The 21,231-nt window shown below is 38.9% G+C and overlaps 1 protein-coding gene across 1 annotated transcript in view; it reads left to right on the top strand.

Annotated features, from left to right (window-relative positions):
• Nucleotides 1-21,231, top strand: part of ASPH (aspartate beta-hydroxylase) — a 96,701-nt gene that overhangs the window by 32,648 nt on the left and 42,822 nt on the right. The window contains exons 4-15 of the mRNA XM_033155293.1: nt 2,782-2,871; nt 5,458-5,538; nt 6,463-6,609; nt 8,280-8,330; nt 9,646-9,702; nt 11,426-11,470; nt 12,402-12,449; nt 14,528-14,566; nt 15,696-15,737; nt 16,378-16,410; nt 17,082-17,126; nt 20,596-20,649. Coding sequence (XP_033011184.1) covers nt 2,782-2,871; nt 5,458-5,538; nt 6,463-6,609; nt 8,280-8,330; nt 9,646-9,702; nt 11,426-11,470; nt 12,402-12,449; nt 14,528-14,566; nt 15,696-15,737; nt 16,378-16,410; nt 17,082-17,126; nt 20,596-20,649 — 732 coding nt within the window. The remainder of the gene's footprint in view (nt 1-2,781; nt 2,872-5,457; nt 5,539-6,462; nt 6,610-8,279; nt 8,331-9,645; nt 9,703-11,425; nt 11,471-12,401; nt 12,450-14,527; nt 14,567-15,695; nt 15,738-16,377; nt 16,411-17,081; nt 17,127-20,595; nt 20,650-21,231) is intronic.

The raw sequence follows: 21,231 nt of genomic DNA, 5'->3' as shown, positions 1-21,231 counted from the left end.
AGAACAGGCCTTTTCTGTGCAGGCTCCCTGTTTGTGGAATGCTCTTCGAGGAAGGCTCGCCTGGCGCCTTCATTACATATCTTTAGGTTCCAGGTGAAAACGTTTCTCTACAACCAGGCCTTTCGCTGATCAGTGTTCCATGGCCTTTTAAATGTGTTTGTGGGAGGGGTTTTGTTTTGTTATTTGGTTTTTGGTTTGTTTTGTGTCTGTCGTGAACTGCCCTGTGATCTTTGGATAAAGGGTGGTATACAAATTTAATAAATAATAATAATTTAATCTTTACCTCTAACAAATGAAGCCTCAGCAACATGAAGACTGTGTACCATTTAGATGTTACATCTGGTTCATGGTAACTTTTAGGGTAGTTCATATTTTACTTTATTTTGGATTGAAACATACAGGTTGAATCTTTTGAGAAACTATTTTGCAATTCAGCATACAGAAAATAATCAGAACCATGCACATTTTTGTATGAAATTAGTTTACAGTAATATTCCATTTCCAATAAAATTTAATGTCACCACTTTGTTCTGAAAGAAGAATGAAGAAACTGACAGTGCAATTCTATATACATTTACTCAGAAGTAAAGCTCTTTATGCTCAATGGGAATTACTCTAACATGGGTGTGAGTAGGATTGCAGCCTTAGTGTCCGTTTAGTAAAATCACAGAGTGCCCTATTCTCTATGACACAATCCACCAGAAAATTTTGGATGTTCTTTTATGCCACTTCTGTTTACAGCAATAAGAGTTGCACCAAGGTTTTTGGTGGACTATACTAGCAGTTTGTAAACTTATAAATGCTACAGAGGATAAATTAAAAACACTGCTCAGAAATGCTTCCTCTTACTTTAAAATTGCAGTGGATAAAAAATGAGTCCAACAAATTACATTTTCTTGAAGTGGACAATGATCACTGTAGATATGCAGGCCTTTCTTACTGAGCCCACTCATTATTTTCTGTGCTTTGTTGTGCAATATTGATGGAATATTGCCAATGTGGTCAAGTTCACGCCAAATCTGAATTTTGGGAAATTGTCTTGATCAAAGATGCTAAATGATAAGATTGTAGCATGGTATTTGGATTTGACAGGTCAAGTGGCTGGATCTGTAACCTGTCTCCCATTTGAAAAATGTTTACATCCATTATTTAGATCAGCGAAAGGAAACTGTGGTTCCCTCACAACTATTAGCCATATTGATTAGAACTTATAGGAACTGAAATGCAGCATTTGGAGAGCCACATGTTCTCTATCCCTGGTTTAGTCATTTGATGGAAATGCCACTCATTTATACCACTTCTAGCTAGAAATTTTTTTTTTATTTTTACTGGTGCAAAATCTATTAATTGTATGTCAGGAGCATTTTACATGTGGGAGCATTCGAAATATATTGCCTCCTTTTTTCTGCCTGTAATCTGAAGTAGTACAATCCAGAATTCTATTTGTATGCCGCCTTATTCTGTATAATGTATAGATTAGCTCTTCCTATCTTTCACTCTCAAAAGTGTGCCACAGAGAAAGTCCTCAGAAACAGTTTAGGGGAAAGAGAGGTTGAGACATCGTTTTCACTCTCCCCCCTGCGCCCCTCAGTCTAGAATCCTAACCTTGGAAAGATACCTTCCTCCTTCTCTACACATGACCTGGCTTTGAGTGGGAGGCAGTATTTTCATTAGAGATACATTGCTTCACTTTCAAAACAAAACAGAACAAAACAAAACAAAACAAAACAAAACAAAATGATTCCCTTCCAGTAGCACCTTAGAGACCAACTAAGTTTGTTCTTGGTATGAGCTTTCATGTGCATGCACACTTCTTCAGATTGCTTCACTTTATTCTTCTTCCCTTTACCCCAAGCCAGTTCTTCTTGTTTCATCAATGGTAATGATCTCTATACTAGATAGGGGAGGTGTTGGTGTGTGGAGGGTTAAATAAGAAATGAAGCAAGGGTGAAGAGTTAGGAATGGAGAAGAGCTTCAGCCTTCATTTGAAAACAGCTACTATCCCAAATCCACCTTTCGCTTCTGCTTAACAACTAAATATGTATTTTAGAAGAAGTGGCCCTAATATTTGTACTACTATCTTTTGATATTCTAAGTAATTAAAAATTACCGGTAAGAGTGCAATCCAGAGACACATATAAGATCACAGCAGCAGTGGAGAGATTTCCTTGAAGCAGCCCATAACCCCATATTTACAGAGCAACTTTGGGTTTTGGCAAAAGAAAACTGATTTAAAGGCAGCTGGAAATGAAACCATACAGAGAGAAGTTTTCCTTTAAGAAGATGCTGCAACAGGCTCCAAAAACTTGTTTTTTTAAAAAAATGAAAAAAATGTTGGACTTTGAAATACAATGTGGTACTGTACTTCGTTAGTTTGTGTGTAGTGTGTACTCTCCCTTTTGGTAGTCTTTAGATTTGTGAGCTTGGATCCAGACTTTGCTCCCTGTGGTGGGAGACTCCTTTGAGCAGAGTTCTGATCAGGGGACTCCTTCACAGGCAGAAGGGGGAAGGTGGCAATTCCTCCTTCCCTTAAAGCCTTCTGAACAATTATTGTTGTATGGAGTGGGCCTGGGGTTGCAGGGAAAGCAGGGAGGAGTGGACGTTTCTGCTTCCCTCTTCCCTCAGCATGATCCCTCCACTGGATCAAAGCCTAAATGGAAGGAGCCGTTACAGTCTTTCTAAGTTTAGATTCAACCCCTTGTCATTATCTCAGTGATACCTAAGAAAGCCAAAATGTTGAATCAGAAAGGCTAAAGTTAACTTTATAACTAAACAATGCAGGACTTAAAGAAAGATCTGTCCCAGAACAGCAAAAGCCAAGAGATGCTGAAGAGGTTATCCAACCTACAGAGGAGCCACATGGGAGAGCAGGTAGGTTCTTGTGCAAACTAAGTCATAGAAAAATAAACTCCAGTCTTGCCTATCTTTTTGTATGGTAAAAGCTTTACAGCATCTGCTCTACAGCAACTTGTCCTCAATGAAAGGTTTGCAGATCTTGTCATATTGCAAACCCTCTACCATAATGTTAACACTATGGGAGTGGTTTCAGAATGGTTCCATTGAGGTAGAGATATGCATAATGTCACATTGGATTTATTTCTATTTAGATCTTTCATGAAAGTTTAGTCATCAGGACAAACATAGTTTCTGGTTCATGAATTGTTTGCACTTCACCAGCACATTTACACAAAATCATTCTGAACTCATCTCTTAGGGAAGTAAACATTATATGAAAATATGCCCCAAATAATGATGATGATGATAATAATTTATACCCCACCCATCTGGCTGGGTTTCCCCAGCCACTCTGGGCAGCTTCCAACAGAATATTAAAATGCAATAATATATTAAACTTTAAAAGACACTTAAAACAATATGCAAGTTTTCTAGTATTTGGAAGTCTTCTTGCAATATGTACATGCCACTGATTAGTGCAGGCTTCCTCAACCCCGGCCCTCCAGGTGTTTTGAGACTACAATTCCCATCATCCCTGACCACTGGTCCTGCTAGCTAGGGATCATGGGAGTTGTAGGCCAAAAACACCTGGAGGGCCGAGGTTGAGGAAGCCTGGATTAGTGCTACATTCATTACGTGCAATGTAAAATTTCATCATTACATTGGCATACATCTGTGTGGAAAATAGTCAATCACTTTACATGGTTAACTTTACAAATGTTCAGGACTTGTAATTAGCTGTTTTCACTTGGTCACTATTCAAAATCACAGTAAATGAATCTGTGTTCCTTTTTTAGAATTATGGAAACTTTGAACATTTTATTTATTTATATATTTGAGAGATTTCTATACTGCCCAGTGCCAAAAATGGCCACGGCAATGTGCAACAAAACAATTCAATGCAGTACATAATAAGCAACATAAATGTCAAAAATCCCAGATCCATATTAACTTGGCTGTAGATTTTTACTTCTCTGTGTACGTTTTACCAATATATTGCTCTTGTGGTACAGTAAGCAATTGGTTCTGCTTCATAAGTTCCCATTGTTGCTCTAATTCTAGGTTGTGGACCATGGGGTTCTAGTAAAAAACAATGTAGATTCCACAAGCCTGCCTTTGTATGATAAAACCTTGAAGGCTGTGCTTGCTCATATTCAAACAGTTTCATTATCATGAGGGCTGCAAAAGTGCTTTATGTAAAAAGGATCCTCAGGAGTCCAGATAGTTCAGCATAGCAGATTCTACCCCATACTCCAAGCTCATGGAAGATGCACTGTTAATCATGATGGATAGTTTCAAATTATTTAAACTTAGAGGTGACTAACCTGTGGCCTTCAGTTGTTGGATTCCAACCCCCATTCACTCATGGGACAGTGATGTGGAATGCTTAGTCTAGCCCTACTAGATTTATTTTATTTTACAAAATGTATACACTGTTTGATTGTAAAAGAACAACAACCACCCTCAAAGTGCTGTACTGTAGCCTTGTGCTTAACTATAGCCTCATACTGTTATTTTATGGAATCATAGAATTATAGACAACCAATGGTTATCTAGTCCAGTGCTCTGCAATGCAGGAATCACAGCTCAAAAAATCCCTAACAGATAGCCATCCAATCTCTGTTTAAAAACTTTCAGTGAAGGAGAGTCCACCAGCTTCTGTGGGTACATGTTTGTGAAATGTACAGGCACCAAACCCGCTTATGCATGTTCACGTCACATGTGACTGCACACATGCGTGGTATCAAGAACTCAGAAGTAGGGGGAGAGACCTGAAGGGCCTCAACAAAGTCCTGTTGCGCCTCCAGTTTGTGGGGAGACCCTCCCTGGAGCCCAAAGAGGATGTCCTCTTTGGGCTCTGGAAGGGTCTCCTAGTGTGTCAGAGGTGCAGTGGGGTGCTTCCCACTTAAGGGCATTTCACTTATGTGTGCAGAGGGCCAGCCCAGACTCCCCTGTGTAAGTGGGGAGTCACCTGTATATGAAAAAAGCCTGAATAATCAATCAATCAATAACAATTTATTCGACCGTCAGTCAGAACACAATCATCCATACAAATTTTAAAACCTGAGACAACTCAGAGGGGTTTACACTAGAACATACACTAAAAGTAAATTATACATAAAAACCCATATCGATACCATCGATTTTGACCTTACGCTGTTTAAGGGCCAAAAAAAAGAAATTTGGCCACCTCAAAAGTTGTGGTGCCAGTAAAATTATTCAGCAAAAACGAAACCTGACATTCTCCTTCTACCAGGCTAAGGTGGCCTAAGAGTGGAGCTATCAGTTTCTGTCTAAGGGCAACATAAAATGGGCAGGTCAGGAGAATGTGTTCGGTTGATTCAACCTTTCCCGAGATACATAAAATAAAAATGCCATATATCACTTTTACCAAGTCCATAGGTAAACATGCTCACTTTCCCTAAAAGTATTTGTTTTCTGGTTTTCGAGTTCAGTCTCTTCTTTCTGCTTACCTTTGATGTATTCTCTAAAATAATGTAGAACACAGGAGTGCTGAAGCAGAACCAGAAGAGGAAGATGAAATGGACACTTTGCTACGTCAAGTTCTTGAATCAGAGTTTGGTATGAATGAATACTTTGTCCATGAACTTCTAAAAAGAAATTCTAGAACTAACCAATTATTTTGGATCTGTTAAAGATTGTATGTAGCTAGTTACCAATCTTTCAAAACATTTTTGCTGCTGGTTGGAAATAACTCTTTGCTTTCCAAAATGGAATGATGACTGTAGTGGCTAATGACCTGCCCCTCACGTGTTTGTCCAATGATACCAGTTTAGAATTATCCCATAATAACAGTAAATGCTTGAGGCACAATATCAGAGCTAAGCACTCTTAAGATCCACTGATTTCTGTGAAAGGAGTAATTTTAAACTAGTGGGTTGGATGTGGACATTTCCCTCCACAAACAGAAGGGCTCCTTCATTTGCAGATGGGACTCCAGTCCAGCAGAGGCTTTCATTCCACTTTATTGGATGCTCCTGCTGGTAAAAGGGGAAGAAGACGATTTTTGGCAGGACCTAGAAGACCAGGGTTCAAATCCCCACTATGCCATGAAGCTCACTGGAGAACGTCGGACCAGTCACTGTCTCTCAGCCTAGCCTACTACAAAAGGTTGTTGTGAGGATAGCATGAAGAGGGGGAGAACTGTGTGGCTTTCTTGAGTTCCTTGAAGGAAATAAATGTAAACTAATAATAAATGAACAAGTAGTCCCCTGTGCAACTTCCCATACTGTTCTTCAGGGTCTCCTAATACTCTGGAACAGATTTTCAAGTGCACTGTCTGAGGAAGGGGGGTCTCCGAAATGGTGTTCTTCCCCTTCCTCCTGTGGGAGCATCCAGTTAGCAAAATTCCACCTGGATCCAACCCAGTGGGCCTTAAATGTGTTTGGATTGTACCAATGATCTGTTTAGAAGGGTGGTGATTACAGAATGCAATTGAGACTGTTCTGTTAGATGTTTGATATGCTGTTTTTCTAACATTTTAAGAAAAAATAAGTGAAGCGGATGAAGAAACAGATTTTCAGGAGGAGAATAGTGAAACACCTGAAGTTCCCACAGAACAGGATGTCTATGATGGAGACCTTGAAGATAAAGTGCCAGAAGTATTAGAAACACCAGAATCTGTCTATGAAGGTACCTGAAATATTAAGAGTATTCAGCCTGTTTTTCTTTTCATTTCTTTTTTTTTTTGGAAAGAAATTAAGAAGGTGGTGATATTTTACTTAGACTTTTATGGAATAAATATATGTCTTTGAGTTCATTCAGTTCAGTCAAACATAGTATGTCATCAAGTCTGTTTTAAATGACTTGTATAATGTATTGTGACCCAGTTTGGACATCATTGGAAGGAGAGTTTAGTGAATGGATGAAGACTGCAGCATCATGTGTGCCCTTCCTTCTGCCTTCCCCCTCTCATGCATGAATTCCTCCTATGTTCTTGTATTTAGGCATACATCTAACCTGAAGCCTAAGATCCTGAAAATTGTAATTTTATCAGGATGTTCAAAATATTTAGAAGTATGCCTGGATTCACTTTAACCTGAATTGATGATGCTCATACCAAGATGCAGGGAGGCATGAGGAAATTCACTTGCAATAAAAGAGGTATTGGAAGACAGCACAAATGGTTCTGTGGTCTACTCCAGTCCTTACATTCTAGTTCCAGGGTTATGTCCACTCCAAGCATTTGTGTCTAAAAGCTGATAGATTAATTGGGCACTTTTCTGAAAATTGACAATATTTTCACTTAGCAGTAAGTGGTATTCAACAAAGTATTTGCAATAGCATAATGGGATTTCCTTGCTCTATTCCCCTCTACCTCCCACAAGCCCTGCCCTGTCCCCAAATGTGCTCTGGAAGGTTTGGGGTAATCCCAGAACAGCTTTAGGAGACATACAGGGGGAGAAGAAGTCCACTGACGAAATGTTTTTCCTAGTGCTACACTGAATACAATATTTTATGTAATAATAATAATAATAATAATAATAATAATAATAATTATTATTATTATTATTATTATTATTATTATTATTATTATTTATACCCCACCCATCTGGCTGGGTTTCCCCAGCCACTCTGGGCGGCTAACAGCAGAATATTAAAATACAATAGTCTATTAAACATTAAAAGCTTCCCTAAAGTGGAATTTGCTACCAAGAAGTGTGGTGGAGTCTCCTTCTTTGGAGGTCTTTAAGCAGAGGCTTGACAGCCATCTGTCAGGAATGCTTTGATGGTGTTTCCTGCTTGGCAGGGGGTTGGACTGGATGGCCCTTGTGGTCTCTTCCAACTCTATGATTCTATGATTCTATCATTCTATAAACAGGGCTGCCTTCAGATGTCTTCTAAAAATCTGGTAGTTGTTTTTCTTTTTGACATCTGGTAGGAGGGCATTCCACAGGGTGGGTGCCACTACCGAGAAGGCCCTCTGCCTGGTTCCCTGTAACTTGGCTTCTTGTAGCGAAGGAACCACCAGAAGGCCCTTGGCACTGGACCTCAGTGTCCGGGCAGAATGATGGGGGTGGAGATGCTCCTTCAGGTATACTGGACCGAGGCCGTTTCGGGCTTTAAAGGTCAGCACCAACACTTTGAATTGTGCTCGGAAACGTACTGGGAGCCAATGTAGGTCTTTCAAGACCAGTGTTATGTGGTCTCGGCAGCCGCTCCCAGTCACCAGTCTAGCTGCCGCATTCTGGATTAGTTGTAGTTTCCGGGTCACCTTCAAAGATAGCCCCACATAGAGCACATTGCAGTACTCCAAGCGATTACCTTCAAAAACCAAATATTTCCCTTATTCTTCATTTCAGAACCTGCAAGTGACTATCAACCAGGAGAGCCAGACACAGATGACGGTCATGGTATGTCTGCTTTTCATAATAGCTTTAAGATGTTGTGAAGTGATATATCAGGTGATGAACATGTGTCTTTGAATTGATCCTAAATATTTGCAAATTTAATGGGAGAGATAGTTTATATGATGGAATTTTTAAGTGTTGGTTTTCAACCTCACCTAAGTGGATCACAACTTTACCTATCGTATCTGAAGAAGTGTGCATGCACACGAAAGCTTATACCCAGAACAAACTTAGTTGGTCTCTAAGGCGCTACTGGACAATGTTCTTATTTTTTTATTTATTTCAACTGCATCAGACCAACATGGCTACTTACCTGGAACTTTACCTAAAACAGATTGCCATGATTCAATGCCATTTCACATTTTATGTTATTTAAATAATGCATCTTCTCAGCCAGGTGATGATAACTTATGTGTGGAGAAATACTAGTCAGGGCAAAGATGCCATACATAGGCGACTCACTCAACATTTGAGGGTAGCATGGTTCACGTACATTCAGTCTATAATCTTAATAAGTCTTAACTAGAAAAACCAATGTTAAATTGTCTATGGCAATTCCATCAGGGTCGAGGCCTTTGTAAGATCCTTTTGGGAGGTGACAGATAAATTTCTGTTTCTGTGCTAACATTGGAGGCAGCAGTTATGTGAAGGTCTGGGCAGAGGACCATGATTACGGCACCTGTCTGTAGTTTGGGTAGAGAGAATCCAGTAAAAGGAAAACCCACAAGTGGAGATGAAATACCCATACATAGAGAACAAAGATCAGTAGAGCAAGGGGAGAGAGGAAAAGAAAGATAGAGAATCAGAGAGAAAATATATAAGTGGGTCCCATGTTAGAGGGGTTTAATGAAATGCCAGATCAAAATATTTGAAGATAGCTGTTCTGATCAAAATATATTGCATTTCATAATACTTGTTGAAATCAATGTGCATTCATTACCGGTAGTTCATCTAGGCTTGAATTCTACACAAACTACACTGGAGTTCAAGTCCCATTGAATGCAAAGGGACTTTATTCTGAATTGACATGCACAGAATCCTGCTATTAAGTAGTTATTAAATGTTTTGAGGTAATATCTATTATTACTTTCTTTGGCCATCTGTTCCTGGGGGAAAATTTTCTACTCCAAACTTTTCATGGCTAGTGTTGATAAAACCTGGGCATTCCCAGTTATAGTTGTGTGACTTTCTTTCCCATCAATCTTCAGTTAGTTAATCACAAGGACTGAAACTAGTTAGTCAAACTAATTTAAACCCTCCAGCCTTGACAACAGTATTAATAGCTTCTTGTGATTTAATATGAACTTCTAATTTTCAGATGCATATGAATATCATGCACATACGGAAGAAGCTACATATGAACCAGAAGGCCAAGGTTTGTCTGGTTATTATTCACATAGAAGTAATATGTTATATAGAGTGTGTCTGTTTCTCTACGCTTAACCAACCTTGTGAGCAATGGAACTGCAAATGTGAACATTGTTTAGATCAAAGAAAGCTTGTCTTTTGTCTTGGTAGGCTGTCGATACTGCATTCCTGTTATCTTTAAAGTAAATGCACAATGTGCATTTAAAATGTGAGACAAAAAAGACATCCCAGAACAGGGTTTAAAATAATGCTTATTGTAATATAGCAGTGAAAGCTCCTTGTGCTCTTATAAATTATTATTTTAATATGTGTATATATTTATTTGTTAAATACATTGCAGTGCAGCAGTTACAGTTAATACCGTAAGATTAATAAAATACTATTATGATACATTTTTAATATTTTTATATACTCACATTCTCAAACTGTTAAATATTTATATAAATGCTAAAGAAAAAGAAAAGTTATAGTCTTATGTTACTTATTAACTATTTCACCTACACTTCATACTATTAACTTTCCCTCAGCAAATAATATTGATCCACTGAGTCTTATATTTTTACTTTGTTCCAATAAGAAATAAACAAATTAAGTTTCTTCCATAAAAACATTTTCTTGTTGCCTCTTTCACTTCAAACCAGATTTGTGAACTTCCACTATGCATGCCATATCCCAGACTTTGACTAGCCAAGAATCTTGTCTGGTCTTTTCCAGTTCTGACATATTGTAATTCTGGCTGTTAGCAAATGAGTAGACATTTATATATCTTCCTCTAGTATACTATGTTTAAGGTAACCAAATAGTATTACTGCTGTATCTTTGGTGAGATCACAGCCAAAAATGTTTTTATTTCCATTGATGACTAAGGACTGTGATTGAAAGACTGGCTCCAACTATAAATAATATACTAAAAATAATAAGTGGCAGCCTAATTGCTGTAATAAGAAACAAGGGGAAGAAGGATGATTAATATTTGAAAGTGGTTCCTCTTGATAGCTTCTTTATCTGTTTTAAGAAAGGTTTTTAATTGAAGCTAATGAAAAGAGGAAATGGTTTCTGACTGTCAGATGGCCAGGGCATGTGCTTTTTGTAAGTGGTGTGTGATGCATGAAGCCTGTTCTTTATTACTCATTTCTGTTTTGCTTTGGAACAATTTGTACAATAAAAATACTGATTTAGTAAGCTAAGAAATAAACACTATGACACCAAAATGGTATATGCATCAATATATACATAATAATTATTATAATAATAATTAGTAGTAGTTGGTTTATATATCACATTTGTATCCCATAATGCCTATATGCAGAGGGCTATATCCAACTAAGTAGTTCTGTTAGTGGCTGCACAAGGAAACTTCCCATTCCTCTGCTCTTCCCGTGCACCCCATAAATCTGTTTTGGTTGTTCTCCCAAGCCCCTGAAGCAGATCTGGGAATGGCAGGGGGGCGGAGTTTCATTATGCAAATGAAAATCCTTGCATAAATGGAACTCCTCCATTGGATACTGCTGTATGAGGCTAATTTACATAGACTCAAACACATAATCTGTAAAACATGAATTTGGAAGTGCAGGCCTCTTTGCAGATATGATTAATATGTTAAATTGACTGTAAGAGACCTAGTGCAGTCCTGATTCCTCCTTCTTTCATCCAGTCTGTCAACCATCTGTATAGAAACATGTTCTATGATTTGCACAAATGAATAACATATTTTTGTCTGTCTTCCACAGATGACACAGAACTAAATCTAGAGGATGCTCTGGAGCATAACACAGGTATTACACAGATACCTACGGTACATTTTAAAGTTGGATTCTACTTAATTTAAAAGTGAGGTTATGTTACCCAACAGAGCAGGGACATTTTTGGGCCTGTGTCATATCCGGAAAGTGTGCTGTAGGTACTGTTCCTTCTGGTTGCTTCTTCCCCCCTCTTCCTAGGTCAGACCTGCCCCAAACATACAAATTGAAAGAAAGTGCATGCATATACACAGCCAAACATACTTTTCTTTTATGTATGAATAAAAAATCAGATTAGCAGAATTAAGACAGATCCTCTTGAATTTGTATGATTTTACCAAGGGTCCCTGAAAAGCCACAATCAAATTAATACTTATAGTAATACCACCAACAAATCACATAACACATCTATGTATACAGAGGCAGCTTGTGATATGATGGGTACTTTTGAGGTAATCCCTGGTGTAAATTATGAGGATCCATAAGTATCAGTGCCTCAGATCCCTAGCAATGCTGGACAGCCCCAGATCCATGTCTTTTCCAGTTCAGTCAATAGAAAAGAAGTGATCTCTGATTTGATGGTTGATAGAGGAAGGGAACCAGTAGTGGTGGTGGTGATTTTAATGGATCCTTCTGCTCTTTCTTTTCTAACTACCGGTAATGTGGCACCCTGCTCTCCTCTCTGGCTACTCAATTTTCTTCCTCCCAGATTGCTCCCCTGTCTCTACCGCTTCTATTAATACCTCCACCATTGCCTGTACACATGCACGTTGACCTACACAAAGGCACATATCCCAGCCCTCTGGGACGTTGTGAGCTACTCATTTTGCCCTTGCCTTCCATGTTGCTTGCTATATCGGCTTCCCAGTTAAATGCCAATTACCGTAAATGCAGTAAGATGTGAATTCTTAGGAATAATATATGACAGTAGATTTATTGCATGCATTAACAGTCTCTTTACTTGCAGAACCTTATTTACATGACACAGAAAAGCAGGACTATGTGGATGAACATGGTATGTTGTGTGACTTTATAACAACACTGTGATTCAGGACATTTGTTTTTATTGCTGGTTGTAATATCGTTTGAAAGTCCTCACATTTATAACATGTTTGGTTTAAAATAATATGAGATTTTAGCCTGCTTTTTCCTGGGGGAGGGGGGGTTCCAGCAGCCTGCGTAAGCGAATTTCCCATTTCTTTATAATTCTGTCTTGCGAGTACCATCCCAGGACTAGAAAGATTTGGATTACTTTGTCCCGTCTATATATTTGAGGGCTTTGTTTGGAGGGAACTCAAGGATTGTAATTAGCCTCAAATAGTTTTAGTTAGCCTCAATGAGTTTTGGATGGTTTCAGCGGAGTTTCAAAGGGGCTTTAGGAGAGCCTCAAGGGAAGGGAGGAAGGTTTAAAATACCTCCCGGCGACTCCCGGAGTCCTTATCTGGCTGGGATATAAACTTTTCTGTATTGTTTTTAAAAGCTCCTACTCACTCTGCTGAGGCTCACAGGAAACTTGCTTCAGGCGCCATCAAGTGTCATTTATAACATGTTGCTGTAACAGTATGGCTGTACTGTGTGTATATTGCAATTATGGGTTTGAGTTGATCTCATGGGCCTTTCTCAGCTGATTAATGCCTGCATTTCTGGATTGGGTTGTGGGGAAAGCTTTCTGCTTCCCTACCCAGAATGGTATTTATATGTGTATAGTGGCTGAACAGTTTGTATTTATATTATATCATTTTTATGATAATTTGCTATTGCTCACCTCTTGGATATTTTATGATTAAATTATATATGAATGGGTAAGTAAGTAAGTAAATATAATGTACATTGAATGTCACCTAGAAGAAGCAGCAGACAGCTTGGCTTGTGTGAAAGGGCCATAGATGAATCAGTTTTTCTAGTTGTATTTTAAAGTTTTGAAAAACTGACAATGAAATGCAAATCATTCCTTGTGCCTAGCCTAAGATTCCTTGTGCCTTACAAAAATGTTGAGCTTTAATCAGCAACAAATAAGTTGTGTGTGTTATATAGTGAAATATGTGATTGTGGGGGAACCTTTTCTTTCTCTGTCCCAAACATAAAATATTGCTCAGTGACAGAGAACTACCTTTGCATGCAAAAGGTCACTGGTTTGATTACTTTCAGAGGTTTGAGTGGAACCACCACAAAGCATCTCCCATGACTCCTAAACCCCAAAGGCAGTCCAGAAAGAAACTGAGACTAATGGTATCAAAAGCTGCATTATGGGATACAAATTTCTCCTGACATAGGTCATTTTTTAAATTTATTTTTATTTATTCACAACATAAATCTGGAAATTGATCTGGACAAGCGAATTTTGATTCCAAAACCAGGTCTGAAACTGGATTGAAATGTGCCTAGATAATCAGTTTCATTTGATCATGCTTGAAGCTGTCCTACCCCACCTTCTCAAGCAACTTGCCCCCAAAGCAGATACTTTCTTCTTCCCTCACTCTCTGTCCATGTTTACTCAGCAGCAAGGCCTGTTGCCTTCAATGTAGCTTTATCTCTAGTAAGTGTGTTTAGGATTGCAATCTTAGTTTCTTTCCCTTTCCTCCATCTGATCCACCTATCTGAAGGGGCCCTCTACAAGCTTTGCCAGCCCATTGGGATCTTCTTGATTCAAGCACTGGGAACTATTTGATGATGTCCCAGTGTTTGAAAACACCAGGCCATAGTTTCTGGAATGTCCAGTGCTGTTCCACACTAGAGTAGGGGGCATTCCAGTCATCAAAAATTTGTGAGTGCATCTCTCCCCTTCTCAGTGTGCTTCCAACTTCATTTGAGATCCCTACTCTTATCCAGGCAGTCCACTTCACTACAAGTGTGTGTGTGTGTGTGTGTGTGTGTGTGTGTAGTGTGTTTGTGTGTGAGAGCATTCACTGATTAAGACAAACTGCTTTGCATTTCACAGTCCTTTAAAAACTTATGTATTCAAGTCTTTTTCTAGCATATATGCTAATTAATCTGACATAAAGGAAATTGTGATTTTGTTACTTTTTTCTTTATTAACTCATAACCATTGTAGCTTTCCAGTTTTAAAATTTTAATTATGTATATTTTTTTTAGAATTAGAAAATGAAGAATTTATTGAAGCTCAGAATACAGGTAAATTGACTGTGACTTTGAAAAATAATGACTTGGCAGTAATGGTTTTCCTTGGCTGTTTCTTTGCTGTTTTAGTGCACACACTGAGCAAGTCATGTCCTGCATGAGTTATGTATAGGTGGACTAAAGATATATATCTAATGAGTTATTCTGCACTTTTGAACATATAAGTAGTAGCAATTATGTCTTTGCTCTGTAACTGAACTGACAGCAAGAAAAATTTTCTTCTCTTTTCAAACAGGCATGTTGAAATAGTTCTAAACAGTTCTCTACCTTAGTCATTGCAGACAAATTTGCTACAGTGCAAAGCTGAGCCCAGGCTTTTACCTGCTGCATCGCTTATATATAAAAGGTGTGGCTGGGCCAAATGGGGAGGTCTGGAAGCCTAATGCAGAGGCCTGACAGGCCTAATTAGGCATGTAGGCTATAGAATCATAGAATTGTAGGGTTGGCTGGAGTTTCTCCAGCCCTTTTCTAGAAGCTGAAAGAATTTGCAATCTCAGGAAAAACTGAATGCTGTCAGCAGGAGCCTGGTTAGTGATAGACATTGATTCCTTTGATGCAACTCCTATAATTGATACTCTCTAAGGGTTTAGCTACACATTATGTATAAACATGTAGAAAAGAACCCTAATGACAGGTTTTGTATCTTTTTTTCTTTTGTTGTTGTTGACAAAATGAAGCTTTGGGTGGCTTCTCTACTCCATCAATCTATTCCATCCTCAGACCCCTGAGTTACAACCACATTTTTGTGAAAGTCCTGCATAGTCATTATCTTTAATTTACATTACATGGACCTGGATTCTTTTTTTCCTTAATCAGAGAGGCCTGCAGCATTATTTTGTTTGTTTGTTCCATAAAATTTATATACCATTTATTGTAGAAAACCCCCGCCTCAAAGTGGTTTTCAAAAAAGATAAAACGATAAAATTATCACTGAAATTTTTACAACCATAATTTGAAACATACAGAAAGTTAAAACCACAATAAAATAGACTAAAACAAATAAAAACTCATACTAACTTTCTAAACATCTGGCTAGGTTTATCTAAATAAGAATGTTTTCAGCTGGTGCCAAAAAAGAATACATTTTCTTGTGAACTATATTACAACATTGTTCTCTTTTCAGATGGAGAACTGTTATCCGAACATTATTATGAAAATATGCAAGGTAAGCATATATTCATTTTATCATCATTTATCTATAAATGAATATATTCATTTATTAACTAGGGGTGGTGGTGGTGAGAATAATTATGCTGCAAAACTAATGCTTATTGCTGGATTAAATAAAACATGCCCATCTTAGCAGCAGCTGCAATATTGGCGTCTCAAGTCCACTTGAAATATGAAAACAATGTTGTAGAAACAGCACAGCCAAATAGGAAATGTTGTGGGACCTTTATATCTGCCTTATCAATGTGATTATTGTATCTTAATTATTTGCTGCACATTGTGTACAGTATCTACATTGTAGGGAGGCGCCGTCAGTCATGGATTCCTGTATGCATACACAAAGAGAAATACAGAAGTGTGCATGTGATGACCAATCCACATCTAACTTTATTGTTTCTTGAACAGCAATACTTTCCACATAGGCATTTTGTCACATTTGAAGGGATTTTCGGTTGTGTTGTCTGAATAGGTATTTTGGAGTCTGAGAACTAAAGTGTAAGGTTTCTTTCTCCTGCTTATAAAGGTCCTAGCTCTATCTTAAATTACAGTTTGTGTACACATTACCTCTTTATATTGTTAGTTTTGGTCTTATAAAGGCTGTGATTTATTTATTATATGTATTATATATCTAACAGAGCCAATAGAGAGTACTGATCAAACACATGAAAGTGAGTATAAAAAATGGTTCATTCCATCTTATTAGGAATCAGCCCTAAGAATCCTTTTTAAATCCAAAGTTTATGATTTCATAAGCTATAAATTCCCCATATTTGTGTATAATTATCTCTGTAAATTAGCTGCTGTTGCTGTTAATGATGATCATTATCATTACCACCATTATCATTATTAAAGAACATAAGAGCCTGCTTCTCCTGGATCAGGCCAATGGCCCATCTAGTCCAGCATCCTCTTCTCACAGTGGCCAGCCAGATGCGTTTGGAAAACAAACCCACAAGCATGATTCAAACACAATAGTCCCATTAAATTTTAGGATATTGCAAATCCACAAGGTATCTTTTAGAGCTAAAAGCTCTTTCAGCAGTACTCAGTTGCCAAGATCCAATTTGGTATAATGTCATTTTGTCTTCGACCTGTTTCTTTTTATCTCATAAGTGTGTCAGTTTAATAATTAAAGCAAATTCCCATACCTTACCTATCCACTCATTAGTAACAGTTGCTACTTAGGCCCTCCATTTCTGTTCCAACATTATTTGTCCTGCAGCTGTCATATAAGGAAATAATTTTGTGTGCTCTTTCTTTGTGAGGTGTTGTTTTTGTTAGTTTAATTTGGTTGCTACTCTAACAGCATGTTATCTAATTCATTTTTATATGCCCATAGATGAAGCAGATGTTCCACATTCTGCTACTGAACAAATTTATTCAGGTATGTATGCATGAATTAACCAAGGTGAGAGAAACTAATTTGAGTATAACTTTTATTAAAGTTATTTTTCTCTAATTCATGAAAGCACTTTTTACCTGCTGTTCATGTGTGGAATAAGAGGAATACTGGACAGAGAACTGCTGAGAAACTTCATTGTACAAGATGATGGTTTTTAACCACTGAATTTATTGATAAAAATTTAGACATCTGGATCTTAAAAGCTCTGAAGGTATTTACATACTATATATTTGCATGTCACTTTGACATTTGCTTCTGTGAATTCAAATAATCACAAATCAGTGTGGACTCATAAGGTGTTCTGTGAGAAATACTGAGAGATGTATTAAGGCTATTTTTGCTGCTACCTCTTTGCTGTCCTGGGAAAAGTGAACATTAAGTTTCTCTGTCAGGAGGAGATAGAAGAGATCAAACCTGTCCCCCATTTTTAAAGCTACCTGTCTCAGGTGTGGCAAGGAAGGTTACTAGGATATTTGTGAACCTGATTTCCCTTTGCCTTCTCTTACCATATGTCAGGTCTGCGTTGGGTTGCTAACGAGTAAGCAGGCATGAGTCGAACTGTCTTTTAACAGTTTTATTGTGCATACTATTTACAGTGCAGAGTGCTGAAAAACATGACCATATCAGTCGCTAGCAGAATCCGGGAGTGGCCCCTTCTGGCTGGGACCCCAACATAAGAGTTTCTGTATCTGAAATCTCCACCTCCCCTCCTTGCGTTTCACCCCTCTGCGCATTTGGGGTGACAGACATGGTGTGTCTCCCTCCTCGCCCACTGAGCGAGGGGGGTGCAGGGTCTCTCCAACATCCCCAGAGCCTTTTCTCTGAAGCCCCTGAGCTGCATGCCCCATCCCACTTGAGACATCGCTGCTTCCTCCGCTGGAAGAGGAGGTGCTGCTGGTTAGGTGGGGCCGGGGCTCTCTGTAGCATCCCGAGAGCCCTTCCACCACCCTGCGCTGAGCCGGGGACAGTTCCCTGACACCATATAACATTTCCGTCTAGACTCTGAATTATGCTAATAGCAGGGATTCATACTGGAATTCAAGAATGACCACCTACCGTATTTTTCGCTCCATAGGACGCTCCGGAACATAGGGTGCACCTCGTTTTTACAGGAGGAAACCAGGGAAAAAATATTTTTCTGGTTTTCCTCCTCTAAAACCTATGTGTTTGTTTTTTTTTAGAATCAGCTCAAAGTTTTGCAGCTTTTTTTGCAAAGGGAAAAGCCCTGCTTTTTGAGGATCAGTTCAGATTTGTGCAGCTTTTGCAAAGGGGGAAAGCATTGCTTACAAACCAGTAAGCACCAGTACAGACCAGTAAGCACCAGCAGGTAATAGGAAGCAAGAGGAAAGCAAACCAGTACAAACCAGTAAGCACCAGTACAAACCAGTAAGCACCAGCAGGTAATAGGAAGCAAGAGGAAAGCAAACCAGTACAAACCAGTAAGCACCAGTACAAACCAGTACAGACCAGTAAGCACCAGTACAAACCAGTACGCACCAGCAAGTAATAGGAAGCAAGAGGAAAGCAAACCAGTACAAACCAGTAAGCACCAGTACAAACCAGTAAGCACCAGTACAAACCAGTACGCACCAGTAAGCACCAGCAGGTAATAGGAAGCAAGAGGAAAGCAAACCAGTACAGACCAGTAAGCACCAGTACAAACCAGTACGCACCAGGAAGTAATAGGAAGCAAGAGAAAGCAAACCAGTACAAACCAGTAAGCACCAGTACAAACCAGTACAGACCAGTAAGCACCAGTACAAACCAGTACGCACCAGCAAGTAATAGGAAGCAAGAGGAAAGCGAACCTGTAGAAACCAGTAAGCACCAGTACAAACCAGTACAGACCAGTAAGCACCAGCAAGTAATAGAAAGCAAGAGGAAAGCAAACCAGTACAAACCAGTAAGCACCAGTAGGTAATAGAAAGCAAGAAGAAAGCAAACCAGTAAGCACCAGCCAGTAATAGAAAGCAAGAGGAAAAGTAACAGAGAGCCTCAAATGGCTGAAAAACTCAATTTCCCAGGATCCTCAGCCTTCCTTCCCAAAGGGCTGTGCAAGGGGCCTGGGCGGGGCAGGAAGGGAGCTAGCTCCCTTATCTCCCTCCCCGATCTCCTGCAATCAGCTGTTGAGCGGGTTCCTTTCAACACTCTCTTTCCCTCTTGTTAGCCTTTAGCTCTTTCTACAACAGAAAAAGCAGGATCTGCCTTTCCCCCCTGGGTAGTTTGGCTCCAGGGACCATGCATTCGCTCCATAAGACGCACAGACATTTCCCCTTACTTTTTAGGAGGAAAAAAGTGTGTATTATGGAGCAAAAAATACGGTACATAGTGGCTGTGGAGGGTGCAATTAAAAGTAGGGAAAGGGCTCCTTGACACCTCTCTTTTTACCCTGCAACACGCTCCTCTCACCCATTTTTTACCCAGCCATGTTTCCAGATATGTGTCTATGTCACTGGGGAAAAGCAGCAAGTGGGAAGAAAGTTAATCACTCCATTCTACCCACCATTTTACTGTTTCAAATAACACCCACCCACCCCTGCTGCATTGCAGCTATTTTATGGAGACCCAGGTCACTTCTAAATATGAAATTCCAGCTGAAGTTGAGGATTCTGTGAACTAATTGGTCAGCTACCTATCTTTCTTGAGCTTTTTGCTTCCTGGATGCCTGCTGGGCATTCCTCTGTTGTATTTGATCTCATACTCCATAGGTAGGGAAAATCACAGAGTCCACTCTACCAGCCAGCTTAGCAATTTTGTTTTGACATCCTCTGCACTTGAACATGCTTTAGTACAGCCTTTTCTTGTCTTATGGAAGCTCACTATTTCAAAGTTACTTTAAGGAGACATGCATGGATATCACTGGAAGAGGGTATACATCTTTAAGAATGGAGTACACTGCCAAACCGTAGCTGTTATGTTGAATCTGCCCTACCTTTGGAACAAACATCTGTTTGTTTTTAAGGACTCAAGTGTTGGCATATGACTCCAGTAAACCACTCATTTTCTTTGGTTTGCTCATTTCGGAAGTCAAAACTGTAGCTGAAATATCCAGCTGTGATAGCTCAAATAAATATTTAGATATTTGGCTTTAAAAAATAAGAGAGTATTTTATGATGTACACGCTAAAACTAAAATGCTTGGGAAAAACGAGAGGGAAGAAAATGCTGTATTTTATATCCGTGTCACACACTTATGCTGTAATGTACAATTTGACAACCTATGTGCTCTGTATCATCCTTAAAGTTCATACAATCATTGCTGATTTTTTAAAAAGAATTTAAGCTTGTCTTTTTCTTATTTCTTTAAGTATGTCTGTATAACTACAAAACCAGCCTGAATATATTTTGGTTTATATAAAATATATCAATTTGTTTAGTAGAAATCATTATTAGTAATAATAGCACAGGCATACACAATATAAGATAACATACGTTTTCCCAACTTTTAACAGTGGATGAGAGAGAACATACAAAAGATCATGTGACTGCTCAACCCCATGAGACAGGTTTGTACATTATTTTGTCACACTATGCTAAAACCTATTTATGTAATGGTGATAGTATAAGAGTGTGCCCAAAATTGTTCACCAGGGCACATACCTTTTCCGATTCCTTCTGTTATAATATATAACAATGTCATGAGCAGAACTATTTTATTAATTCAGTTTCTTGGAAACTGAAATGGACATTGTAGTTCAGTAGCCTTCCTTCCTTCCTTCCTTCCTTCCTTCCTTCCTTCCTTCATTTATTTATTTATTTATTTATTTAATCATTTATTGAAAGCTTTTAAAAATGATTTTAAAAGGCAGCCCTAACTTGGAGTCACCTGGCTCCTGGGATGATTATAGTGGCAGAGCCCATGCTACATTCAAAGTTCTCCTAGTTCTACGCATCCAGGGCAAAGGTCAAAAGCTCTGGGGTTGTTTTTTGCTTTGCTATGCCAGCTCAAGCTGGCTCCTCACCTGGCAGTGGGCTGGCTTAGGTTCTAGCCTCCCCCCCCCCAATTCTGCCCAGTTTTGAGGCCATGCATGGGTTATCAGTGGTGGGAACACTACTGCTGGTAGGTTTCCAACTGTGCATACAACAGG

This window comes from Lacerta agilis, chromosome 7, assembly GCF_009819535.1.
Source record: "Lacerta agilis isolate rLacAgi1 chromosome 7, rLacAgi1.pri, whole genome shotgun sequence".
Classification (NCBI taxonomy): domain Eukaryota; kingdom Metazoa; phylum Chordata; class Lepidosauria; order Squamata; family Lacertidae; genus Lacerta; species Lacerta agilis.
Note: the sequence above shows the minus strand (reverse complement) of the source record. Positions and strands in the feature narration are given on the sequence as shown.